This window comes from Phyllobates terribilis, unplaced genomic scaffold (genome assembly GCF_046119375.1).
Source record: "Phyllobates terribilis strain yellow unplaced genomic scaffold, ASM4611937v1 Scaffold_5__5_contigs__length_657084704, whole genome shotgun sequence".
Classification (NCBI taxonomy): domain Eukaryota; kingdom Metazoa; phylum Chordata; class Amphibia; order Anura; family Dendrobatidae; genus Phyllobates; species Phyllobates terribilis.
Genome location: NW_027362765.1, coordinates 409,745,597 through 409,772,996, shown reverse-complemented (window position 1 = coordinate 409,772,996; position 27,400 = coordinate 409,745,597). Strand labels below are relative to the sequence as shown.

General features: G+C 41.7%; 1 protein-coding gene across 5 annotated transcripts in view; it reads left to right on the top strand.

Moving 5' to 3' along the window:
• Window positions 1-27,400, top strand: part of STK32C (serine/threonine kinase 32C) — a 428,186-nt gene that overhangs the window by 356,035 nt on the left and 44,751 nt on the right. For all 5 annotated transcript variants that reach the window (XM_073685111.1, XM_073685112.1, XM_073685115.1 and 2 more), the window contains 6 exons: window positions 8,828-8,979; window positions 11,749-11,922; window positions 15,021-15,058; window positions 16,328-16,417; window positions 18,139-18,242; window positions 18,793-18,909. In XM_073685111.1, the coding sequence (XP_073541212.1) occupies window positions 8,828-8,979; window positions 11,749-11,922; window positions 15,021-15,058; window positions 16,328-16,417; window positions 18,139-18,242; window positions 18,793-18,909 (675 nt within the window). The remainder of the gene's footprint in view (window positions 1-8,827; window positions 8,980-11,748; window positions 11,923-15,020; window positions 15,059-16,327; window positions 16,418-18,138; window positions 18,243-18,792; window positions 18,910-27,400) is intronic.

Sequence of the window (27,400 nt, the reverse complement as noted above, 5' to 3'; positions counted from 1 at the left end):
GGGCAATTTAAATAGCAGGATCAGGCTGATGGGAACTACTGCTCCCATCGAGCTGATCCTGCTGGCAGGAGTGGACGGGGGACAGACATAGGCCGATGGGAGTAGTAGTGTCACATCGGCCTATGTCTGCCCGCACACACACCCGCACACACACCCGCACACACACACACCCCGCACACACACACACCCCGCACACACACACACCCCGCACACACACACCCCGCACACACACACACCCCGCACACACACACACCCCGCACACACACACACCCCGCACACACACACACCCCGCACACACTAATCATGACGGGTCCGGGAGGTGAGGCTGACCTGTGCGGCCGTGGGAAAGTTGATGTGAGTTCATGCAGTCAAGCATGAACTCACATGAACCCTCTGAGGGCACCGCAGCTACTTCAAATGAACAGCTGATCGGCATCACCTGATACCTCAGCTGTTCATTTGAAATAACCGGCGGGAAAGCGCAGCACAGAACGGGAAAGCCGGCGGTGAAGTCTTTTCACTGCCGGCTTCCCCGCCCGGGTCCTTCGCTCCTTGGTGCTGCGCTCCCCGCCCGGTCCTAATTTACGATCGGGATGGGAGGTGGCGAGGGGAGCGGAGGATCGGGGTGGGAGGCTGCGGGGAAGCAGTATGGGGCTGCGTGATTGTTTAAAAGCCGGCGGCTTTTTACCGCGCGCCGGCTTTTAAACAATCAGGAGAATTCTCCCACGCTGGGATGGCATTCTGATGACAAGCTGGATCGCAGCTGAGCGCTGCCATCCAACTTGTCATCCTTCAGAGACACTGCAGAGCGCAGGCATTATGGGAACTTCCGATTCCGGTATTCGATATTATAAAAGTATCGGAATTAAGTATCGGAATTCCGATACAGTGAATATCGGCCGATACCCGATATTTCAGTATCGGAATGCTCAACACTAATTAGTACCTGTCCTCTGATTCATACTGCAGAGTTTCAGTGTATACTGTGTGATGCAGTTTTCAGTGCAGAATTTCATTACATTCAATGTGATGGTGCTTTGACCTGTCTCTCTTTCCACCTGCTTGTGATAGGTTCATTTTTGACAGTTCCCACAAAATAGAGTCAAGGTGACAGAAAGGAACCTATCACAAGCAGGAGGCAGAAGAAAAAGTACATTTAATGGACTGGTGTTCAGAGTGGAGATTACATGATCCAAAACTCATAATGAAGATGCATAGATGCAACTGAGGTAGGATTAAACAAATGACACTGCTGAAAAATTGTTAGTGAGCTACCAATTTATGTGAAAATAATTGCTGAAGTGCTGCTTTAAAGGGAAAAAAGGATAATATATTTCAAGCGTATGCTCCTTTTTAGATAAAACCTAGTAGCATTGACAGATTATAGACAGATTTTTATAGGACTTCGATATTAATGACCAAACCTCAGAATAGACGATCAATATCAGGTTGGTGAGGGTTGAACTCTCAGTACCCCCACCAATCAGCTGACTGAAGGAGCAGCGACTATCTGGCGAGAACCGTATATTATTACCAGACGCAGCCCTATACATTTTATATTAGCTGTGACTAATATTGCAGCTCAATCCTATTAATTTCATTAGGGGAAAAAACTACTTAATCCTCTTGTGCTTCTATGATCCGTAATGTGTTTAATCTAGTATATCAGCATAAACTCTCTTCCCTGTAGTATGTACTGTACATGTTTGATTCCATAAGCATCTTACTTTAATAAAGATGCTAATAATTTATTTTTTGTTTCAATTTATAGACCCTCGAAAGGTATGCATTTTTCTTGGGGAGATCTTTTCTAGTAGGGAGTCTTTAGGGCAATAGTCCCTGAGAAAAAGTACTCAAAACAGCTCCTCCCCAGAAGGAAGAACTGTGCATCTAGAGCCACCTCTAGGAAGTACAAATCTTATCTTATCTCTTGCAGATACTTGACAACTTTTCAAAGTCCATGTCCATTCCATTACCATGCCCTATCACGACTCCTTTGACCAAGCATTTCGGTGCCAGGAAAAAGATGGAGCATCCTGGTGTAACACTGTAGAAATCTACTTGACGTTCTGCATTCTGGAAGGTTTCAGGTTTCACAATTTACAACTCTTTACGGGTATCTGAGAGGTCACCTTTTTCTGTGAAACCTCAGGATAGTTGGCAAGCGTGCCTTTGCTGCTATTTATGGAGCGGAGTCACTGATTTGGCAAGTTAATCAAAGCAAATTTTAAAGTTCTTGAAAGAGTTGGGCACAGGGTCTACCGCCAATTGCCAAAGGCCAGGTGACTCCTACGAGGACTGTCAAATTTGGAGGCCCAGAGTTGTCTCCTGCCTTGCATCTGCCCGTTTCTGACATTCGCACCTAGCCCACTCCATCTCGGCAGGTGATGGCTGTTTTACACAGCAAACACCCGCCAGTTACTGATGTGATTTGAGATACTTCTGATCCGAGCAGTTTAATTCCTTAGATGTCGTGGTGAACAACGACCATTGCATCTTAGTGTTTAGATGTGGTATCTTCTGTCATGCCTAGTGGTCACCTGTGATGCAATTGCGAGAACCCAATGGGTTGTTTATTTGTGGTCAAGAGCCTATGAGGAAGCCCCCAATTCTGACTTTTATTATGAGGACACCAGATTTCCATGTACACATCTGGTTTGGGCATTAACTTTCAGGGTAACCTTCTATAGATGATACTAGAGAGCTATTTTACATATAAGGTATAATATTGGTAATTAATATGCTAATTACACTTTGAACACTATCATAGCTGTTTTGCTTGAGTATGTCATAGAGAACTTGAGGCTCCTTCTTCTCAAGCTGATAGACGAGCCGGTGCATTGGCACCTTGAAATCCTTCTAGTTTTCAAGTAATTTTCTGACAGAATGTTTTATTGCTGGCTTGCAATGTAAAACTCATATTAAGTATCTGTCACTGTGCAATAATGAATGTTTTTCTGTGCAGTAACTAACCTCCTCCATTGTTCCATGCACAGCAGTCTGGAGGAGTGATATTTCTGGAAGTGTTCTCGATGAGCACCACACTTGATGGATGATGGCTTCTTTCTGCACATTACAGTCATTCGTATTCAATGTTTTTTTCTTATTTTAACAAATCCAATAACTCTAGCAAAAAACGGGGGAAGGATATTCCTAAAATACAGCCATGTCGCACATCCGTCTCCTTTTTTCCTACCAGTCACGGAAACTCCCATTGCAAAAAAAGTTTGTTCAAGTTTAGTGATTTGACAGAAGACTTCATTTATCACTGATAGTGAAAACAGAGAATAATGTGCAGTTCTAAGTATTATTACACCATGCTGGAGATTGTCAATGGCGGTCTTCCTAAATAATGAAATAGACCCAATGTAGTAACTATCTTGATTGTGCTTCGTAGATACCACCATATAGTGCCCATGGGCAGCGTCTCACATAAAAAAGACAGAGCCCCACTGCAAAGATCACACTGCCCCCAGTGGGTGTCTGGGTTTTGACTGGACAGAAAAATCTAGCCCCCATTTCATCATTGCATTTCTTTTTTGTTGAGTTTTGGGTCTTTTGCGCCTTTTTGTTTGCTCCATATTCATCTTTCCATTTGTGCCTTTTTTAAGTCTATTTTATATGCGTTCGCCTGTTTGTTGTTGTAAGAAAAGTTTAGGGTTTCCAGTTGTTTTTTTTGCCTGATTTATCGCTTTCAACTTTTTGAAAAGTCTTAAAATTTGTCGCGCGTGTACTTCAATCCCCTTCTGAAGTGGTTTTATGTGCGTTAGATATTTTTGCTTATTTTTTTGCAACATTTTGTGGAAATGTGTGAATTTTTGCGCTAAAAGGTTGACATTTTTGACTTTGCGCAAAATTCATAGAGTGCGTCCGCCATTTTGAAGAATGTAGCACAAAAAATGTCAACAAATACCAAGACAAAAAAGAAAGGTATTTGTTTTTTCTACCCCTAACCCAAACAATTTTTTTAACTCCAAAAATTTCAATCCAAGATGAACAGTTCACGGTTTGTTCTCATGTAACTGGAAAGCACAGTCCTTATACCGTGCATTGTGAAAGTATTTGGCCCCCTTGAACATTTCTACCTTTTGCCACATTTCTGGCTTCAAACATAAAGATATAAAATTCTAATTTTTTGGGAAGAATCAACAACAAGTGGGACACAATCGTGAAGTGGAACGAAATTTATTGGATATTTTAAACTTTTTAAAAAAAATAAAAAATGAAAAGTGGGGCGTGCAATATTATTCGGCCCCCTTGAATTAATACTTTGTAGCGCCACCTTTTGCTGCCATTATAGCTGCAAGTCGCTTGAGGTATGTCTCTATCAGTTTTGCACATTGAGAGGCTGAAATTCTTGCCCATTCTTCCTTGCAAAATAGCTTGTGCTCATTGAGGTTGGATGGAGGGCGTTTGTGAACAGCAGTTTTCAGCTCTTTCCACATTCTCGATTGGATTCAGGTCTAAACTTTGACTTGGCCATTCTAACACCTGTCCCAGTCTCAGGTCTTTTTCAGACTCCAACAGGTTTTCTTCCAGAATGGTCCTGCATTTGGCTCCGTCCATCTTCCCATCAATTTTAACCATCTTCCCTGTCCCTGCTGAAGAAAAGCAGACCCAAACCATGATGCTGCCACCACCATGTTTGACAGTGGGGATGGTGTTTTGAGGGTGATGAGCTGTGTTGCTTTTACGCCAAACATATCATTTTGCATTGTGGCCAAAAAGTTTGATTTTGGTTTCATCTGACCAGAGCACCTTATTCCACATGTTTGGTGTGTCTCCCAGGTGGCTTATGGCAAACTTCAAATCAGACTTTTTATGAATATCTTTGAGAAATGGCTTTCTTCTCGCCACTCTTCCATAAAGGCCAGATTTGTGCAGTGTACGACTGATTGTTGTCCTATGGACAGACTCTCCCACCTCAGCTGTAGATCTCTGCAGTTCATCCAGAGTGATCATGGGCCTTTTGGCTGCATCTCTGATCAGTGTTTTCCTTGTTCGAGATGAAAGTTTAGAAGGATGGCTGGGTCTTGGTAGAATTGCAGTGGTCTGATACTCCTTCCATTTCAATATGATCGCTTGCACAGTGCTACTTGAGATGTTTAAAACTTGGGAAATCTTTTTGTATCCAAATCCGGCTTTAAACTTCGCCACAACAGTATCTCGGACCTGCCTGGTGTGTTCCTTGTCTTCATGATGCTCTCTGCACTTGAAACAGAACCCTGAGACTATCACAGAGCAGGTGCATTTATACAGAGACTTGATTACACACAGGTGGATTCTACTTATCATTACCAGTCATTTAGGACAACATTGGATCATTCAGAGATCCTCACTGAACTTCTGGAGTGAGTTTGCTGCACTCAAAGTAAAGGGGCCGAATAATATTGCACGCCCCACTTTTCAGTTTTTAATTTTTTAAAAAAAAGTATAAAATATCCAATAAATTTCGTTCCACTTCACGATTGTGTCCCACTTGTTGTTGATTCTTCCCCCAAAAAATAGAATTTTATATCTTTATGTTTGAAGCCAGAAATGTGGCAAAAGGTAGAAAAGTTCAAGGGGGCCAAATACTTTCACAATGCACTGTACAATGAAGGAGATTTACTAAACAAATTTGTGCCAGAAAATACTAAAAAACGTACAAATTATACATGCCGTGTACCATTTAGCATGTGCCTTGCTTAGCATAAGGCCATGTTCACACACGTTGTGTTTTGCTACGTATTTTGCAACAGATTTTATGCAAATTTTCAGCTGCGTCTAGCAGTACCGGCAAAGTCTATGAGAACCGGGATTCTCTGTTCACACATGTTGCTTTTTGTTGGCTGTGTATTTTCTGCCTTGCTTGTGACGCGCCCCCTGGGCCAGTGTTGTTTGGGGGATACCCGGAGCCGGATCAGATGGGGGTTGTAGTCTCCGAGTGGCGGTGACCCGGTCCGTGCCCAGGGTGTCAAGCTCAGTGTGTGGCAGTCCTACAGATGTTGCTGGATGTTCTTTAGTGTCGACTACGCCACCCGTTGATTTGCGGTCAATACGGCCGCCGCTGCAGCAGGGTCCGCTGAGGCTGGTGGTGTGTGTGCAGCTTCTGGTAGTATAACCCCCAACGGGAGGGGTATAGCCTCAGGGGGTCAGTTGTAGAGGATGGTGGTTGTGGTGGTGCAGTGAGGATGGTAATAAGACTCAGAGTCGGGCTGTGCAGTTCAGGGTTTTTACTTACTGCTGTTGTGCTGGTCACTCCGGCCTTGAGTGACCGCCCGAGCCGTGCTGCGTCCACCAGGTCCTGGACTCGGCCAACCCCCAGGTAATTCTGGAGCGTGATCCTGAGCTCCCTTTCTGACGTTCCTTTTCTCTGGCCTTCCCCACCAGGGATAAACTTATGTCCGGCTCCCTCGGGCCTCTTGTTGTCTCTGGGTTCCCTGACCCTATACTCGGTGTGCCTTCGCAGTGGATTTAGTGGGGGGTCGTGGCAGATCCTGCCCACAACCTCCGGTCTCTGGCTGAGGATTAGTGCCCTCCACCAGCTTGGGATCCGGTACCCTTGTGCCAACCCTTCACCCTTATGGTTGTATTTGGGCTCTTGGGGTTCCCTCTTCTTCCCCTCTGGGTCCTTCTCTTCTCCTCTCTCTCTTCTTTCAGGACTGCTTGACCCTCTACAAAAGACTGACTGGTAACTGTCTGCCTGTCTGACCCTGATCTAAGATGGTTCCCACCTTATATACTCCCTCTATGTGTGAGCTCAGGTGACCAGCACCCAATGAGCTCCTAGCATTACCCAGACTGCTCCCCCTATCTGCCCCTACACTACTGGGATGTTCCACCCCCCTCCCACTCCAGCCAGGGACAGACACTGTCGTACCTGCACATATACCTAGTGGGAGTACCATTGATCTGTCCCCCGGAAATGGGATGTATGTAGTGCATGCAGCCTACTGAGCTCAGTTCCACACTCCATCCTTACCCGGGAGTGGAATATCACACCTCTGGCTTGAGGTGCAATACCCCTGTAGCAGCCGAATCCTCAGGGTGCTACATTTGCGTATTTGGAAAATAGAGCATGTCACTTCTTTCAGCGTTTCCGCAGCAGAAAACGCACCTGCATTTTTGCTGTGTATTTGATGCATTTTTTCACCCATTTTTTACGCAGCTGTTTTCCTGCCAGAGAAAAGTTAGCAGCAGATTTGCAGAAGAAAAAAACACAAAGTGTGTGAACATAGCCTAAGGGAATGCTACCAGGAAAGGGCATGAATTGGTGAAAAGTGAATGGGCTGGAGTACATTTGCCAAGAGGTCTTCTCCATACTTTACAGTACCTCTAAAATCCTGCACATGCTCTCCTATCTAATAACAAAGGGAGCAATGGGAATAGACCCCCTATCGCTCCAAGGACACATAGTCACTGCATGGCCTTCATCTATAGATCTTATGTTCTTGACTTTGGGCATCTCCCAACCACCATATTGTTAACAGATTCTAACATTTTATCATCATTTTTATTCTCAGACTATTGTCTATGAGATCTATGGGGATCTAGACGTTGTGTGCGATTTTTTTTCAAGGGGGGAGGTGTAGAGTGGACTTCTCCTTTTTGATTGTTTCGCTTTATGTCAAGATAAGTTTTGTGTGACCCAATGCAAAATCTCCAACCAGGGTCACAACTATCATGGGTCTTTAATTGCATTGGTTTTCTCATACAAGTCAAAGGGACCTTCCTGCCCTCTCTGACCCAAAGTGCAACTGCAACCCCTGCACCCACTGTAGTTACACCCCTAGTCAAGACAGGTATGCCCTTGTCTTTGGGTTCCCTCAGCTAACCAGCAAAGAACTTTAAAGGGAACCTGTCACATTGTATATGAGGTCCTATCTGTTAGCAGTATGGTATATATATATATATATATATATATATATATATATATAGTTGGAAAGTATAGAATATAACATGCTTTTTATTTTTTTAAAAGCTTGATTCTTGACTTAGGAGTCTGGTAGGAGGTTTTATTAGTGATTGCCTGCCTTCCGTGCTGCCATTTACTAAGTAGGACCGCCCAACCACCCACTGGACTCCCACGCACATACAAAGCTGAGTTTTATAAGAATAACATGAAAGCATATTGTATCTTTTCCAACAAAATTATATATCAATCTTCTCTGCTTGTCCAGCTATGTACCATACTGCCCACAGATACTACATGCAGAATGTGACAAGTTCCCTTTAAATTTCCCTTTAAATTAATACATTCACAATATATATTTTTAACCATTTCCAATTCGTTCAAGGCTTATGGCTCATTCAGACGTCTGATGTTCTCATACGAGCGCTAGCCGTGGTTTTCACTGATAGAACTAGTACTTATGATAGTCTATGGGGACATTCACATGTCCTTAATTTTTTGTGGACTGAGCATGTATACAGCTCATTTTGATTTTCACAGACCGTCAGAAAGGAGAAGGTGGAGAAACTTTTTTTTTCTCTTTTCCCCACTTATGAGAAAAACTGATGACACCCAGATGAAACTCTGATCAAAGTCTGATCAAAATAATCGGTCCGTTTTTCTCTTATGTGAGAATAGTCAGACATCTGAATGAGGCTTAGGAAAATCTAAAAGGAACATTCCATATTATGTTTAGTGCAAGGGCAAAGGGACGGTGCTTGACACAGTTTTAAAGAATACAAAAGATAATCCCTTTGCTTCCATACAGGGGGACACGTCTTTCTGTTTAAGTTATTTGTGTTAATTTTATTCAATAGGCGATGAAGCAAAATCAATATTACAAGATTGTACAAATATATATAAAAAAAAAACCTCTGCTTCTCTGATATTTAGGTTTGCATTGTGCAGAAGAAAGACACCGAAACAATGTACGCCATGAAGTACATGAATAAACAACAGTGTATCGAGCGGGATGAAGTTCGGAATGTATTTAGAGAGTTGGAAATTTTACAGGAAATTGAGCACGTCTTCTTAGTGAATCTTTGGTAAGAAGATTTCATGTCATATCAGATTTAATCCTCATTTATATGAATTTGCATTGTCATGTAGCTGCCCTCTTCAAGGGGTTATTGATTTGTATGTGAATGAACTTAGTAGGGGTTGTCCAACAAATATATTCGTTTTTAGAGGAAAGCAAAGAAATAAAATAATAAAGTCATCAATACTTACCTCTTTACGCTAGTGTCACTCCAGTACCACCACTGCTGTGCTCCCTGCCAGTCTTTATGTACTTCTGCTTAGCTGATCATGTGTTGTCTAAGCACATGACCTCTGTGGCCAATCACTGGCCTCAGCTATACCATGCCTTCTAAGCACATGACCTGTGTGGCCAATCACTGGCTTAAGCTATGATACCATGCTTTCTAAGCACATGACCTCTATTGCCAATCACTGGCATCAGATATACCACGCCTTCTATGCACATGACCTCTGTGACCAATCACTGGCTTCAGCTATACCACGCCTTCTAAGCACATGACCTGTGTGGCCAATCACTGGCCTCTGCTATACCATGCCTTCTAAGCACATGACCTGTGTGACCAATCACTGGCCTCAGCTATGATACCACGCCTTCTAAGCACATGACCTCTGTGACCAATCACTGGCCTCAGCTATACCACGCCTTCTAAGCACATGACCTGTGTGACCAATCACTGGCCTCAGCTTTAATACCACGCCTTCTAAGCACATGACCTCTGTGGCCAATTGCATATGATCTTTTGGCTCTTTTACCAGTACTATTGACTCGAGTAGTTTCCATGGATTATTTCTAGTAGTTCAAAAATATAAATGATTATTATAAAGTACCGGTATATGGTATATTTTTACACATAAATGGCCAAAAAATACCCTGGCTAGGTTGTCCTGAAGTTAGTTTAGTCCCAATCGAGGGATCAAATTATATATTTCGATCATTCATCAGCATATTTTCTTCAGATATTCTTTTCTGTAGTTAAATCCCTGAAAGGGTTAAACATAAGTATGTCACTGTCCAAGCAACTGAGAAATGACGCATTAGAATAAATCTAATTTTTGGAATTGATCGCCGTACACATCATCCAACATTGATTAAATGCTGGGAAATACATATTCCCCGTTCTCTGTCACGAGCAGGAAGCATGGCTTGGAGTAGCACGGTACATTAGTCCTGCCATGTACATGACGTATAACAGTTTCGCAAGGAGAAAACCATTTATTATAGTTGATTCTTAAGTAACACGATACTTACAGCGCACTCACTATCAATAGACCCCGTCTACCACTGATTCATTGCACACGTGCTGATTGTTTTCATTTTACATTACAATGTTATGTTTTAGAACCTCTTTATAATGATGTTTTACATGAGAATAGAACAGAAATCTGGTAAAAACAACTTTACCGCATCTATGATCTTTAGAGCACAATTCACATCCTCCATTTCCTTCACACTTCCAGTATCGGTGTATTTAATCCAATGATGTTGCTATCAATCCTGCTGAGACCAGTAGTTCCACAGACAATCACAGCCAACAATACTAGAATGAGTTTTCAATAAAGAAAAAATGATTGGAATACGCAGCACACTACCTTCTACCTGGCCCTGGGTTTCGCCTGTTGGCTTCTTCCTGGGTAAGCTTTTACCCCAAGCTCTTGCCCTAGAAAGAAGCCAACAGGTGAAACCCAAAATCACGCCAAAGCTGTCGTGCCAAATGTTTGATATACTTTTTATGTATTTTTAACTAATTTATTCTTGTGAGTATAAAAAAACTCCACTGGAAGCAAAATTGTCTGGCACTGCTGGTCTATGTCCGGTTGTTCTTTAAGAGAAACTTGCAACCATATTGTTGGGGTTGATCACTTGTGAAACTTCTGAAAACAGCAATATTGATAGCAACAGATTTTTGCTATTTAATCTGAGAGCAGCATAATATAGAGCAAGAGACCCTGATTCCAGCAATATGTCACTTATTAGGCTGTGTGTTGAAGTTTCAATACAATCAGTGTTTTATTAGCAGGGGATTATCACGAATGAACTTGGTGTCACGTGCAGGCCAGTCAGGCTAATCTGAGTAACCCCACCCCCACCTCTGATTGACAGCCTCTTGACATTGCACAGTGTCCACAGAAAGCTGCCAATCAGTGGTGTGGGGGGGTTATACACAGCTCAGCATTTATAGCACTGCTACATCTCCAGCAGAGAAAACAGGGATTCTATCAAAACAAGCAGTCCAGAAAGTGATACATCCCTGGAATCAGGGTGTCTGTCTGTACATCATGCTGCTCTCAGATTACATAGGAGAAACTTGCTGATATATTTCTTTATATATCAGACAGCTGATCTTCTGTTAATGTAGTAAGCTCAGTGTCAGGCTAGGATAACATGGATGCAGCAGGGGAAATGATTTTTTGGACCTTCCTCCATATTTAAAGAACATGTTCATCTTTACTTCTGATTATATTGTACTCTTTGAAGTTAATATTTACAGACACAGGAAACCAATAAAATAACCCCCAAAAGGGGTTATGTTATGCTTGAACCATTGTACTGGGTCGCTTAAAAGTATAACAAAACTTTTAAAAAGTTATTGATAAGCTTCAGCCTCATGAAGCACCGTTAATCAACTGGTGCCGAAACCCGGGTCCACCAGAGAAGCTGTCCCTGATCAGGGGCAATGCCAAATAAAATAACTAGCAGCTAAACATTACCAATATCTACTCAGTTTCTCCATAAATGTTTGAGTTGAACATCATGATATAATTTGAATTTTCAGGTATTCATTCCAAGATGAAGAGGACATGTTTATGGTCGTGGACTTACTCCTGGGGGGAGATCTCCGATATCATCTACAGCAAAATGTCCAGTTTACGGAAGAGACAGTCAAGCTGTATATCTGTGAAATGGCTCTGGCATTAGATTACCTAAGAAGTCAACATATAATCCATAGGTGCAGTAATCAGAAGATCTGTTATATTCATGATGAGAATATTAAATGTGTATTGCCATGTAGCAGCATAGAAAAAACATAGTAAAAGAAAACAATGGCAGAATTGTTGCCCCCAAACAATAAAAGCTTATCAGCAATTTATATGTATAGATATGATTATATTACAAAATAAAACTTGCCTCACACAAACAAACCCTCATAGAGCTACATCAACGGAAAAATAGAGATGTGACTCTTGGAACATGAGCATAAAATATATACGAGGCAAAAACAAAGAAAAATAAATAAATAATGCGATCCTTAGCGCCAAAAATAAAAGTCTTGTAAACTTAAATTAAGAGATGTTTTCATATACAACAAAGCGAATGTGTCATCAATAAATTACCTATTTAAATCAGGTTTTTGTATGTCAAATGCATTTTTGCAAATTTTTGATATAACAATTTGTGTAGAAAAAAAATCAGAAATCGTGCATTTTTCACACTGGCCTCTAAGCCTCATACTAGACTAATACTGGTGGATGTTGTGTTATCAGCTATGTACAGTATAAAAATGTTATCAGTTGTTGTACAGGAGGAGGAGGAGGTGAGCTGTCACATCACCTATTATGAATGATGGATCCTGGGTTATGTACTGTATATAGAGGTGTTATCAGTCATTGTACAGGAGGAGGAGGTGAGCTGTGACATCACCTATTGTGTATGGTGTATCCTAAGTTATCTACTGTATATAGAGGCGCTGTCAGTCATTGTGCAGGAGCAGGGAGAGGTGAGCTGTGACATCACCTATTGTAAATGGTGAATCCTGTGTTTTCTACTGTATATAGAGGAGGAGGTGAGCTGTGACATCACCTATTGTGAATGGTGGATCCTGTGTTTTCTACTGTATATAGAGGTGTTATCAGTCATTGTACTGGAGGCGGTGAGCTGTGACATCACCTATTGTGAATGGTGGATCCTTGGTTATCTACTGTATATTGAGGTGATATCTGTCATTGTACAGGAGGAGGAGGTGAGCTGTGATATCACCTATAGTAAATTGTGGATCCTGTGTTATGTACTGTATATAGAGGTGATATCTGTCATTATACAGGAGGAGGAGGTGAGCTGTGATATAACCTGGATCCTGTGTTATATGCTGTATATAAAGGTGTTATCAGTCATTGTGCAGGAGGAGGAGGTGAGCTGTGACATCACCTATTGTAAATGGTGGATCCTATGTTATCTATTGTATATAGAGGTGTTATAAGCCATTATACAGGAGGGAGAGGAAGTGAGCTGTGACATCACCTATTGTGAATGGTGGATCCTGTGTTATCTATTGTATATAGAGGAGTTATAAGTCATTGTACAGGAAGAGGAGGAGGTGAGCTGTGACATCACCTATTGTAAATGGTGAATGCTGTATTTTATACTGTATATAGAGGTGTTATCAGTCATTGTACAGGAGCAGGAGGTGAGCTGTGACATCACGTATATTGAATGGTGAATCCTGTGTTTTCTACTGTATATAGAGGAGGAGGTGAGCTGTGACATCACCTATTGTGAATGGTGGATCCTGTGTTTTCTACTGTATATAGAGGTGTTATCAGTCATTGTACTGGAGGCGGTGAGCTGTGACATCACCTATTGTGAATGGTGGATCCTTGGTTATCTACTGTATATTGAGGTGATATCTGTCATTGTACAGGAGGAGGAGGTGAGCTGTGATATCACCTATAGTAAATTGTGGATCCTGTGTTATGTACTGTATATAGAGGTGATATCTGTCATTATACAGGAGGAGGAGGTGAGCTGTGATATAACCTGGATCCTGTGTTATATGCTGTATATAAAGGTGTTATCAGTCATTGTGCAGGAGGAGGAGGTGAGCTGTGACATCACCTATTGTAAATGGTGGATCCTATGTTATCTATTGTATATAGAGGTGTTATAAGCCATTATACAGGAGGGAGAGGAAGTGAGCTGTGACATCACCTATTGTGAATGGTGGATCCTGTGTTATCTATTGTATATAGAGGAGTTATAAGTCATTGTACAGGAAGAGGAGGAGGTGAGCTGTGACATCACCTATTGTAAATGGTGAATGCTGTATTTTATACTGTATATAGAGGTGTTATCAGTCATTGTACAGGAGCAGGAGGTGAGCTGTGACATCACGTATATTGAATGGTGGATCCTGTGTTTTCTACTGTATATAGAGGTGTTATCAGTCACTGAAATTCAGCCTGTATGATAATGTGGCTACTGAAAACTTTTCTGTATAGAACAGGAAATGTGAGTTTAGTATTGTGCTTACTAACCAACAAAGAAAACCAAACAAAAGAGATCAAAATAAAGCAAGGTGAATTAAAAAACCTTTAATGAATCATGGTTAGGCCAGTGGGTGGCACTGCAAAGACAGGCGCTCACACAAAACAATTATATACGCAAGTGAAGAGTATAAATTCTCATTGTACATTTTACATGGACATAAAATGTATACTGATACAGATCAATGTAAATGACATAGTACATGATTCTCAAAGACAATCAATCTTGTATATGATATGGCATATGCAGAGGTAAAAAAAAATTGATAAATCTGAAATGGCTTCCCGAATTGATCTAGTCCAATGTATACATTTATCTATGGGTAATATTGATGCATACAACAAGTTTGACAAACCTAGATTTTGTATCAAGTATGATATCTTATAGTATTGGGCTTAGTAGATGAAAAGTGATGTGGAAAATTGCTAAAAAAAAATGATCAATAATTCATTGAACATAAAAAATAATAATTTAGCATAAAAACCTGTTATTTTCTGATTACACATGCCCTATAATATAACATTTTTGGAGTTGATTCATCAAAGTGTTAACGCTAGTTTTCTTGCATAAAACACTTTTAAAAAGTTGCAACATCAAAAATGTTGCAACTTTTGGTGTCTTTGTGCCAGTTGGCCAGCTCCTGTGTGTAGATCATTGCAAATCTGGCCGAGAGTCAGTGAATTCTGATTTCTAATAAACCACAGTGCACTTATTGTGGGCTTATAAGTAGCGGAATGTACATTATATGACGAACAATACGATAACCTTCATTTTGATACATTTCAGAGATGTGAAGCCGGACAACATCCTGCTTGATGAACAAGGTGAGCAGATGATAACGCTGCGCCGGTCCTGGGTCCTTTCTCGTGATATTAGCTACTGTTTTATTTTACTCTTTAAACTTTTTAAAGAGAATTTGTCACCGGTACAAACACTTCTCTATATGGCTGATGACTATAACTGGTGACGTTGCTGTCCCCCGACCTTAATATGGGCACATTTTATGGCCACAACACTTGGACTTCCTGAGCCGAACTTACATTTGCCAAAGAACTTGATTTTTGCAGCCCAAAGGTGCCTTTATTACGGGAAGTTAAAGTTGAATAAAGCTTCATACACATACTGTAGCAGAACCTATACATAGGCACTTGGCATAGACATGGGAAGAAAGCAGGGTCACACTTTTCCCATAGGATAAGTTATAAATATATGATCGGTGGAGATTAGACTATGAGGACCCCTAGGGGGTCTCAAAGTCCACCATATGAATGGAGACGTAGTGAGCATGTGCATGCGTATGCATGCTCAGTCTGGCATGCAGCATTACTGGTGAATCATGGTGGGCTCCTGTTCAGAAGTGGGCCACCACCACCCTACATGAACAGTGCTGACCACAGTACATGTAATACACTTCATACAGACAAAGGTAGCATCCCATGATATATTTAAAGGGTTGGGCCACGACTGATGACTTTTCCATAGCATTGACCATTAATATGAAAATGATGGGGGCCCGACACCCAGATCTCCCACCGATCGACTGAATACTCTTGTAAGCGATCTACTGGCGAAACGCAGCAGCCATCTGCGTTGCTTAGTGGTCTCCGCTGATTACTGCACTTTATCTCCCATTAAAGTTCTCGGGATCTGTAGGGTTCCCAATGCTAAAAAAATATTTAAATACTTTTATTCCAGAACAGGGATTCCATCAAAAGTTGTATTCTCCTAAGTTATCATTAATATGGCTGGATTCTAGTACAGACGACTAAGGATTTCCTGCTTTTTATATATATCGCAACATGCAAGCTATAATAACCGAGATGTATTGCATTAAAGAGCAGTTATTCTGTAATCAGAAACTATGAGAATTTTAGATTTTACATGAGTTTTTTCTTTTTTTTTCTTTTCTCGTACAGAACTATAATTGATTCCCTGGCTGTTTTTTCCGGTTCAGTATTATTCCTTTTTGTCAGTCAGCGTTTCCACAACATTAGCTTGTAGCACATGAAGGGGTGCTGTGAATAACTAATTGGGTGTTTGCACAGTGTAACAGTACTTCTTTCTTTTCTGAGAACTTCTGTCCTGATCCGCAGGTCACGCTCATCTCACAGACTTCAATGTAGCAACAATTATTAAAGACGGCGAAAGAGCGACTGCAATGGCTGGGACCAAGCCGTACATGGGTAAGGAAGGTTATACCTGAACTAATAGGGCAATGTATCCAATCTCAGGATCTATGAACCCAGCCTAAAATGTGGCCCTAAAGAAAGGAGACCATGCAGAAACAATGAAGCTGAGCTCCTTACTACCATATAGTGTTTTCCCACCCAGGACAGAAGGGTCAGGTGCTCCACCTTTTCTTGAAATTGATTGTGACAACATCTGCATTGGATTTGAGGGAGTCCATACATAATCAATAGCTATCATTTGTCTCACAGACATTTTCCTGAGCTCCACATATAAATGTTTGCATAGGGAAAACTCTGACAGATGTCAATCTACATTGGGAATGAAAGATTAGGCATGTTGAACTTTGACATGCCTGATCCTTTTTTCCTGACGTAGGTTAAACATCAGCTGAACATCAAATACAACACCAAATAGATGGCAGGTCCTGCCTAAAATGAAAGGTTTGAATGACATTAGTATTCTGTATGTGGTCACCCTAATGTGCTCCAGAGCATTTATGGGTTTTGTACACATCCTAGGGTAACTATGTCCAGTGTGTGTCTACTGTAAGGCTTAGGGCTAGGGGAGGGAGTGCTCTATCCAATCATAGAAAACAGTAAGACAGGGAAATGTTATTGTTAAAAGTACCCAATATATACTTTATATAAAGGCTAATGTTTCTCCTTGTGGAGAGTGACATGCCAGTGTAAGGAGACTTATAGGCCATGCAATGCTCCTTTGGGAAAATAAATATGCAAATTGTCTCTTCAGAGAGGAAGAGGACTTGAACTCTAGTGACACCTATTGGAAGCAGCAATGCCACATGACTTAGGATAAAAGCCAAACCAGAATCTCAATTTGCAGACACGGTGTTTTGGGGTGTTGCCCCTCCTCAGCGCAAAGCATGAGCTCTGATTTGGCTGTATCTGACTGGTGTCTAATGGGTAATGTTTTTCCTTGTGGAGAGTGACATGCTAGGGAAAGGAGATTTATAGGGCATGCAATGCTTCTCTCTGTATCCTCTCATACAGCCAAATCAGAAGTCATGCTTTGCACTGAGGAGGGGCAACCCCCCAGAAACATGTGTCTGCAAATAGACATTCTGGTTTGGCTTTTATCCTAACTCATATGGCAAGGCTCGTTAAGGGCCTTGACTCTTAGGATTGCTACTTCCAATAGGTGGCGCTAGAGTTCAAGTCCTCTTGCATTTTTAAGAGACAATTTGCATACTTTATATAACACATGCATTTATCTTAATCCAGCCATTAAATGATGAGCAATTACCGCAAGTGTAATCATCCAATGGTGTCAAGGCTACTGATTGGGTGTCTATTCTTTGCTAGGATGACCAGCGATTGTGTATGTTCCTGACTTGGGAAATTATTTTGTATAGATCAGTAATAAGGGGCTGACGTGAGAGCGTTCCTTGTAGATTGCTCCAGAATATATGAATGTTATAGATAAGGTAATACTATGTAAGTGGCTACTTTAGGGCATAAGATGTTGCTCTATTTTACATTAAGGTCATTTTCACACAGCACCAGATTATACATTATATCATGAATCATGGACTATGTGTTCTAAATATTGTAGATTGCTGTAATATAATTTTCTATTTTTTTTATTTTTTTTTAAATATTGTAGATGACTGTAATATAATTTTCTATTTTTTTTATTTTTTTTTTAAATATTGTAGATGACTGTAATATAATTTTCTATTTTTTTTTTATTTTAGCCCCAGAGATTTTTCAGTCATTCCTCAATGGCGGGACTGGTTACTCATTTGAGGTTGATTGGTGGTCACTAGGAATAATGTCATTCGAGCTCCTCAGGGGCTGGGTAAGTAAATGTTGAATATCATCCTTTTAGCATCTGTCAGGGGGTACTGAGCCCCCAAACCACCACCAATCTGTATGGACAATAACAGTTACAATCAAGTCTTTCTATAAACTCATTAACATTAAAAAATACGTTTAAAAACGGCATGCGATATATTCTGATGACCTATAAAGAGTCATGAGGGCGGAGCAGCTTTTCTAAAAGGTCACGCTGGCCTTGTTCCTGACTTGTCTGGAAATGTCATCACAAGCCACCTCAAATGGCAGATGACACACATTTTCGGCTTCTTCTAAGCACTGGATGACAATTATTACCCACCCCAAATTAAAGAATGCCATTTTTTTTAGAGAAGGAAGTAAAATCCGCCGCCAGATTCTGTAAGAATCAGCTTCAATAATTCTGTTAGGAATAGTACGACTCTGTTCTTGCCCCCAACTTGTCTGGAGGGGTGTATAGACGCTATGGACAGCATCTGCCAATCACAGGATATTGTCTTTGGCTAACAGATTTGGTTGTATGCAACTTATATACTATTCTTGTTTTCCCACAGAGGCCGTATGACATCCATTCAAGTAATCCAGTGGAAACTCTAGTCCAGTTATTTAGTACAATCACTGTCCAATACGCATCCGTCTGGTCAAAAGATATGATTGCACTTCTGCGGAAGGTAAATTTACTTTCATTACAAATAAAAGAAAATAAAAAAAATTGTTTTTACTGGGTATTTTTAAAGCATTTTTGCAGCTGGAATTTTCTTGTAACATTTATTTTTGTGACACTACATTACACTTTATTAAAGTTTGTTGCAAAATTTCCCTTATTTTTATTGAAGATTCTTGTAAATCCTTATTTTTGTGTTAGTAAATATCACCTTATATCTATATATTCTAGGTTTCTAATTCACCCGTTTGTTGCTCATCTGGCTGGTTGGCCACACATTTGTTTGAATGAATGTGCTATCACCATGTGGTCTTTCGGTCCAAAATTCTGCTCTGATTAATATTATAATATATTAGGTCTGTTTTTTAAATGTACAAAGTTAGATGATAACATTTTACCACTAGGGGGAGCTTAGGAGTTTACTGTGCTATCATTGACATCTGTGTGTAAACAATATGCAGTAATTTCCCCAAGGGGCCACATGAGAGACCTTGACTGTTATGGAGCAATGAACCTACTGGCCAAACTTAATTCTATTTATTATTATTATTGTATATTGTTAGCACTTAATATTGAGTGAGTAGTATTAGATCTGCTGAGCAGCAGCTACTGCTAATACATGTTATAATAGGGCTTATAGTATATTCTTATCAGTCGCATCATATCAAAACCATATAGTTTACTGCTGTTTATAAAGTTTATACTCTCTGCTTTTGTTATTCATCTTCAAGCATATTTAATAAGTATAGATGTACCTTGATCAACAGCTTCCCCACAGCCCACCACACACAGTATGATGCCCCCACATTCCACCACACAGTATGATGTCCCCATAGTCCACCACACAGTATGATGTCCCCACAGCCAAACATACACTGTATGATGTTCCCACACAGAAGTATGATATCCCCACATAGTATGATATCCCCATAGCCCACACAGTATGATGCCCCCACAGCCCCCCACACAGTATGATGTCTCCACATACAATTATGATGTCTCCATGCAGTGTGATGTCCCCACAGCCCCACTTACACTGTATGATGTTCCAACACAGAAGTATGATATCCCCACACAGTATGATGTCCCCATAGCCCCCGCACAGTATGATGCCCCAACAACCCCTCACACACTATGATGTCCTGACATACAAGTATGTCTCCACACAATGTGATGTCTCCACAGCCTCCCACACAGTATGATGCCCGCACAGCTCCCCCCACAGCCCACACACAGCATGCTGTCCCCACACAGCCCCCACACAGTATGATCCCCTCCACACACACTGCATTCTGTCCCCACAAAGCCCCCACACAGTATGATCCCCTCCACACACACAGCTGTCAACACATAGCCCCCCAAACAGTATGATTTCTCCACATACAATTATGATGTCCCCACAGCCCCACTTAGACTGTGTGATGTTCCCACACAGAAGTATGATATCACCACACAGTATGATGTCCCCATAGCCCCCGCACAGTATGATGCCCCTTACACAGTATGATGTCCCCACATACAAGTATGATGTACCCACACAGTGTGATGCCCCCATAATTCCCCCCCCACACACACACAGTATGCTGTCCCCACACAGCCCCCGACACAGTATGCTGTCTCCACACAGCCCCCGACACAGTATGCTGTCTCCACAGCCCTTCACACAGTATGATGTCCCCATGCAAGAGTATGATGTCCTCACAGCCTCTTACACAGTATAATGGCTCCCACACAAATATGATGTCCCCACAGTCTCCTCACATTTCCCCCACACAAGTAATGAATGATAATTCAAATTAAAAAATGAAACTACTCACCTCACCCCATTCCGATGTGCTGCTCTGCTCTGTACATTGTGTATACTGAATCTCTGCACAGAAGGCGCGATCTGGTGACATCATTGCTTGCACCAGCTGAGCAGAGACTCAGTCGCACAGGCTGTATGATGGAATAAGGAGCTGGAGGCTTCCGGTTTCACCACTGTACTCACCGTTATCTGCGTCCTGAAGATGCAGATACCTGGGAAAATGAGACACCGGCCATGGGTCGGCCACGTTGTCTGGGATGCAACTGTATCCAGCCCTTTCTCTCTCCCGGTTTATGGGATGCACTGGAACAGCCAAAGGGCCACGTGTGGTTTGCCCAGGACTGTAGTTAGCTTGTTAGCTCCCTCTAGTGGTGGCACAGGATTTGGAGTTATAATACAGAAAGAAAGAGCTCCAACTGCATTAAAGGTAAAATATATAGTATAGAACATATATAGTAGAAACTAGCCAGCTAGGTTGACAACAGCCTATGTAGAAGAGCTCATTTCAAGGTGTTGTTTCATTACATGAGTAATTTATAATGATGTAGTATTGTTGTTTGTGAAATAGTATCCATGAATGAAATTTATCACGTTCCTGAAAATATTTTGAAGAATTTGGACTTCTAAACCCAGTGCCGCTCGGTGTAATTTCAAGGCACGCTTCCATTAATAAAGTGTATACTTCAGGCGCTGTTTGAGAATGTAGACCGCTGTGAAGTTGGGTTCTGTAAAAGCTAGAAATAACTAGTTTTATAATGCATGATTGAAGCATGAAATATAGTATTCTGGTAGCCAGCTGTGACTCTGATTTTTGAAGCAGCGCGCTATGCCAACTTCAAACGAGGAAAAGTCAATTCAGATTTTGCAAAACCGAAAAATACTTTGATTGAAAGTTTTAGATGGGGAAGGAGGCTGTCTGAAACTGGATGCAATTTTGGGAAAATTTCATAGTAACAACACAAAATCAGTAGTGTACACTACATGCAAAATAGATGGCTTGTTTTGTGAAATTGCCTTTTAACGGTTGCGATTTGAGAATGACAGTAAGTCATCAGCGCCATCTAATGGTGAGAAGCAACACTAAGAAAGAAATGTGTAAATTAGACAGTTTTATTTATTTTATTATTTAGACCGTAAATTAGACTTTTGTTTTAAGTTAAATTCATGTATTTGGGGCGAAAATTATTTTTTGCAATTGGGTTTTTTGCACAGGTTGGCTTTTACAGACTCTTTGTTTTCTGGTACATTCAAGTTTGATGTGGTCTGTGGTCATCAATCTGCTGAAAGGAGCTCAGAAAAAGACAAATAAAATAGTTACAAGCAGTAGTGTAACTAGAGTCCGATGGACCCCGGTGCAACCTTTGGACTTGAGCCCCCACCTCCATGTTCATCAGATGTATGGGCCCTTGTAAAATTCCAGATCCTGTGAAGACATGCGTGTTCGCCCTTTCATGTAACAATGTCTCCCATCCTGTAATAATGTCCGTGATCCTGACCCCTTCCTGTAATAACGTCCTCGATCTTGGCCCTTTCCTGTAATAATGTCCTTGATCCTGGCCCCTTCCAGTAATAATGTCCCTCATCCTGTGCCTCTTTCCTGTACAAAAACGTTTCTACTCATCGTCCCCCATCCTGATATATATGTCTCCCATCCTGGGGCCATTCTAGTATATATGTTCCCTGTTCTGCTACAGTTCTTTAGCACATAAAAAAATAAACGATTCTACTCACCTTCCTCCTACTATCCTTCTAAGGGAGGCACTGGCTCCATGACTCCCATTGACATATATTCACCACTTCTGTATCTGATGGAGATAAATGGGACCTGGGTCTCAGAAATGAGTTTTTTTTTTCTCCACGGACTTCCAGCACCTGATAAGTATTACCCTAAGGAGGATCCGTCAACAGATATCACAATGTAAACTGCATACATATGAGATCTATTGGGCCTGATGGTGTACTTACTTTAACATTCCATGTCATATTAACTGTAAAATGCTTTTTGAAAGTTTTACTTTATGATATTAAAAATACCTTTTTATGAGGTCAGCTAATAATTATACAGCTATTCTGATCTTTAGAGTAAGTATACCAGCCTCTTCAGGTCTGTAAGAGCTATTTAATAATGTATGCTGCTTGTAATGTTAAATCTGATGACACCTACTCTTTATTTTATACAAGGTAAACTCTTACAACGGCCAATGCTTATACTGGCCAAATTCACAATCATTGGCCAGTTGAAGCATGGCATTGATCAGGACAAGCAAAACATTTGTTCACCTGCAGATTGCATTTTTAATATGGGACTAAAAAATAATCATTGGTTGGTAGCCCATATCTCTGTGTAAGCAAGGAATGAGGTGTTGGTAATATGCAAACAGGTTGGAGAATGAATGATCTCGTGTTAAAGAATAACCGTCATTTATTCATTTCTTTTCATAAATGAATAGTACAAGTGAAAATAAGAAACTTTGTAATATATCTCAATAGAGAAATCCACTGATCTTTCATTCTCAATATTCCAATTTCACAGGTAAAATTTGACTTCAATGAATACTGACTTTCTCATTAGTGAGATAGGAGATGACAGTTTGTGCTCATAAAGTTCTATGGAGAACCGTAACTGTTATTTCAGGAGAACTTACAGTAGAATGTCTGCGTCTGACTATAGCTTCTCTTCCCTCTCCATAGAATTTTAAAAGCACCAACTGTCATCTTCTATCTCAGTAATGGGAAATCGTTCTTCACCAAATATAGATTTTACCCATAAATTCAGAGTGAATGATCAATTCAAGAAGAGAATGAAACTGATTTCTCTGATAAGATACGTTGCCAAATTGCTTATTTTCATGTGTACTATTGATTTGAAAATAATAATAATAAAAAATAAAAATGAAGGTTACTCTTAAATGATTGTTTGCCCTACACCGTTTTCATCAGTCCATCTAAAAGGGCCTTCGAATGAACTCTGATCGACATGTTTTATTGGGCAGAAATCTGCCTATATATTTTAGATCAACTTCTTTAGACTGGAACTTGTCATTTTAGAGCTATACTATAGGGAAACTCATGGTTTTTATGATTTCAATTGAGGCAGAATACATTGGAAAGGTCCAGCATTCTCTGAATCGAATGTATCCTATTATATGTTTTACTTAGTTACTGTCTGTTACGGCCTTGAAAAGTCGATTTATTCTTTGCAGCAGTATGAGTTTCATAGCCAGCATGGCAACAATGTTACCTGGGAGTTTATTTGAATAGTACGTTGTCATGGAAACAATGTAAACATTCCGTAAACTCTGTTCCATTTGAATAGTAATGTGGAAGGGGATTTGGAAGCAGAGCTAAAAAGTCATAAATTATGGAGCTCGTCACATTTGCTTTTCTCTCAGAACTTTTCAAAATTGGTGAAGAAAAGTGGACAGGGTTTAACAAAGGGGCAGGGTCATCCGTGGCCCCTACATTTTTAAATAATTGAGGCCAGACACTGGTATAAACTTTAATGCAAATCTACACCAGCTTTTGATACGTGGACAAAGCTGCTCCAAATGTATGAATTTGGCTCATTGTACTGGAGTGCACTGTCGTTTTAGACTGTCAGAAGACAAGTCATTCTTAGTACAGACCCCATTGTTTCAATGATCAGCTATTTGTTTAGGGGGTGCCAGATGTTGGATCCACTAAGATCAGCTGATTGCAGTGGTGGCTCTAAACTAAGAGGGTTAGACATCCGTTCTAAGACTGGCCACACACATTAGATGGCTGTTGGCCGCCCAATACTTCAGCCAGTCATTCGGCCAACAGCCATCTCAGCCAACGCTCCCATACACAAGAACGTTTGCTGCCAATTGACACGTTGGCCAGCGGCATATCTCAGGGGGAACAATGCGATCAGCAGTCCGGCATGTCCGATTAACATCTCTCCCAACCTTCAGCATCACCATAGATATTAGACTGTTGTCCGAACCCCTCAATATCAGGGGGGTAAGTCGATAATAGTTTAATGTGTATGGAGGCCTCAATAGTGTAACTTGAAGCCCCAATGCAAAATCTCTAACAGGGCGCCTGACTATCATGGGTTTATAATAGTATTGGTCTTTTAATATGGGTCATTAGGCTTCAGGGCCCAGGTGCGTTTGCAACCCCTACACCCATTATAGTTACGCCTCTGGGGGCCTTAATGGTCTCAGTATGTTGGCAACAAGTTCTGCAGCGCTTTGTAGGATCCACAATATGAATACTTGAATTTGCACATTTTGTTTCACTCGAGTCACCGAATCCAGATGTGATTCCTATTATTCTTGATATGTTTATTGTGGGGTGTGTCGTTCCTTCTTCGGCTGCTGCTGAAACACTTTTTGAAAAGTAAGGGAGAAATTGTTGCCCATTATCTATCTATATAATTGTCTTATCCCGTCTGTCTGTCTGTCTGACTGTCCAGGAAATCTCGAGTCGCTGATTGGTCCGGCCGCGGCCAATCAGCGACGCAGCATTTCAGGAAAACATGGCGGCCATTAGTGGCTCATGTGCGGCACGGAGGTCAGCGGCGATGCAGCCGAGAGATGCAGCCGGCTGCTCGCAGCATAAGTCCCCCGACCGAAGGCGCCGCTGACCTACATGCGGCTATTGTCGGAAGATCAGCGGCTACGGCCGCTTATCTCCCGAGGACAAGTGTGACGCCCCTCCCCTCCCGTCCCTCCCCCCGCTCGATCAGGACCCAGGCACCGGCGTCATACTTACCCCTCCCCGTGCCTGCGCAGCAGCTCCTGTGTCTTCCGCTGATGCTCTGTGACGTCTCAGGTCAGAGGGCGCGGTGACGTCTTTACACCGCTCTCTCTCCTGAGCGGTCACAGCGCACAGCAGGAAGATGCCAGCTACGCTGAAGTCCAGAGAAGCAGTGAGGTAAGTATTGGATTTTTTTTTTTTGTATGGGGCCGTAGGGGACCTGCATGGGGCACTATGGGGGGATGTGACATCCAGCATGGCGTATTATATAGGGGGGATGTGACAGCCTTCATGGGGCACTATGGAGAGATGTGACATCCTGCATGGGGTATTATATAGGGGGGATGTGACATCCTGCATGGGACACTATGGAGAGATGTGACATCCTGCATGGGGCACTATGGAGAGATGTGACAGCCTGCATGGGGCACTATGGAGAGATGTGACATCCTGCATGGGGTATTATATAGGGGGGATGTGACATCCTGCATGGGGCACTATAGGGGGATGTGACATCCTGCATGGGGTATTATATAGGGGGGATGTGACTTCCTGCATGGGGCATTATATAGTGGGGATGTGACATCCTGCATGGGGTATTATATACGGGGGATGTGACATCCTGTATGGGGTATTAAATAGGGGGGATGTGACAGCCTCCATGGGGCACTATGGAGAGATGTGACATCCTGCATGGGGTATTATATAGGGGGGATGTGACATCCTGCATGGGGCACTATAGTGGGATGTGACATCCTGCATGGGGTATTATATAGGGGGGATGTGACTTCCTGCATGGGGTATTATATAGGGGGGATGTGACATCCTGCATGGGGTATTATATACGGGGGATGTGACATCCTGCATGGGGTATTATATGCATGGGGTATTATATACAGGGGATGTGACATCCTGCATGGGGTATTATATAGGGGGGATGTGACAGCCTGCATGGGGCACTATGGAGAGATGTGACAGCCTGCATGGGGCACTATGGAGAGATGTGACATCCTGCATGTGATATTATATAGGGGGGATGTGACATCCTGCATGGGGCACTATAGGGGGATGTGACATCCTGCATGGGGTATTATGTAGGGGGGATGTGACTTTCTGTATGGGGCATTATATAGTGGGGATGTGACATCCTGCATGGGGTATTATATACGGGGGATGTGACATCCTGCATGGGGTATTATATAGGGGGATGTGACAGCCTGCATGGGGCACTATGGAGAGATGTGACATCCTGCATGGGGTATTATATAGGGGGGATGTGACATCCTGCATGGGGCACTATAGGGGGATGTGACATCCTGCATGGGGTATTATATAGGGGGGATGTGACATCCTGCATGGGGCATTATATAGGGGGGATGTGGCATCCTGCATGGGGTATTATATACGGGGGATGTGACATCCTGCATGGGGTATTATATGCATGGGGTATTATATACGGGGGATGTGACATCCTGCATGGGGTATTATATAGGGGGGATGTGACATCCTGCATGGGGCATTATAAAGGAGGGTCGGAAGACATATGCTAGAATACCCGATGCGTTAGAATCGGGCCACCATCTAGTTGGTCAATATATACAGTACAGACCAAAAGTTTGGACACATCTTCTCATTTAAAGATTTTTCTGTATTTTCATAACTATGAAAATTGTACATTCACACTGAAGGCATCAAAACTATGAATTAACACATGTGGAATTATATACTTAGCAAAAAAGTGTGAAACAACTGAAAATATGTCTTATATTCTAGGTTCTTCAAAGTAGCCACCTTTTGCTTTGATGACTGCTTTGCACACTCTGTACATGTGACACAGCCTCAGTCATTCAGACGCCTGTTTTTCACATAAGTGTTCTATCCGTGTTTTTCTTACCTATCATAATCTATGGAGCTGTTCAAAAGTTTGTGTTTGTGGACTGAAAAGAAAAGAGACATAACCGATTAT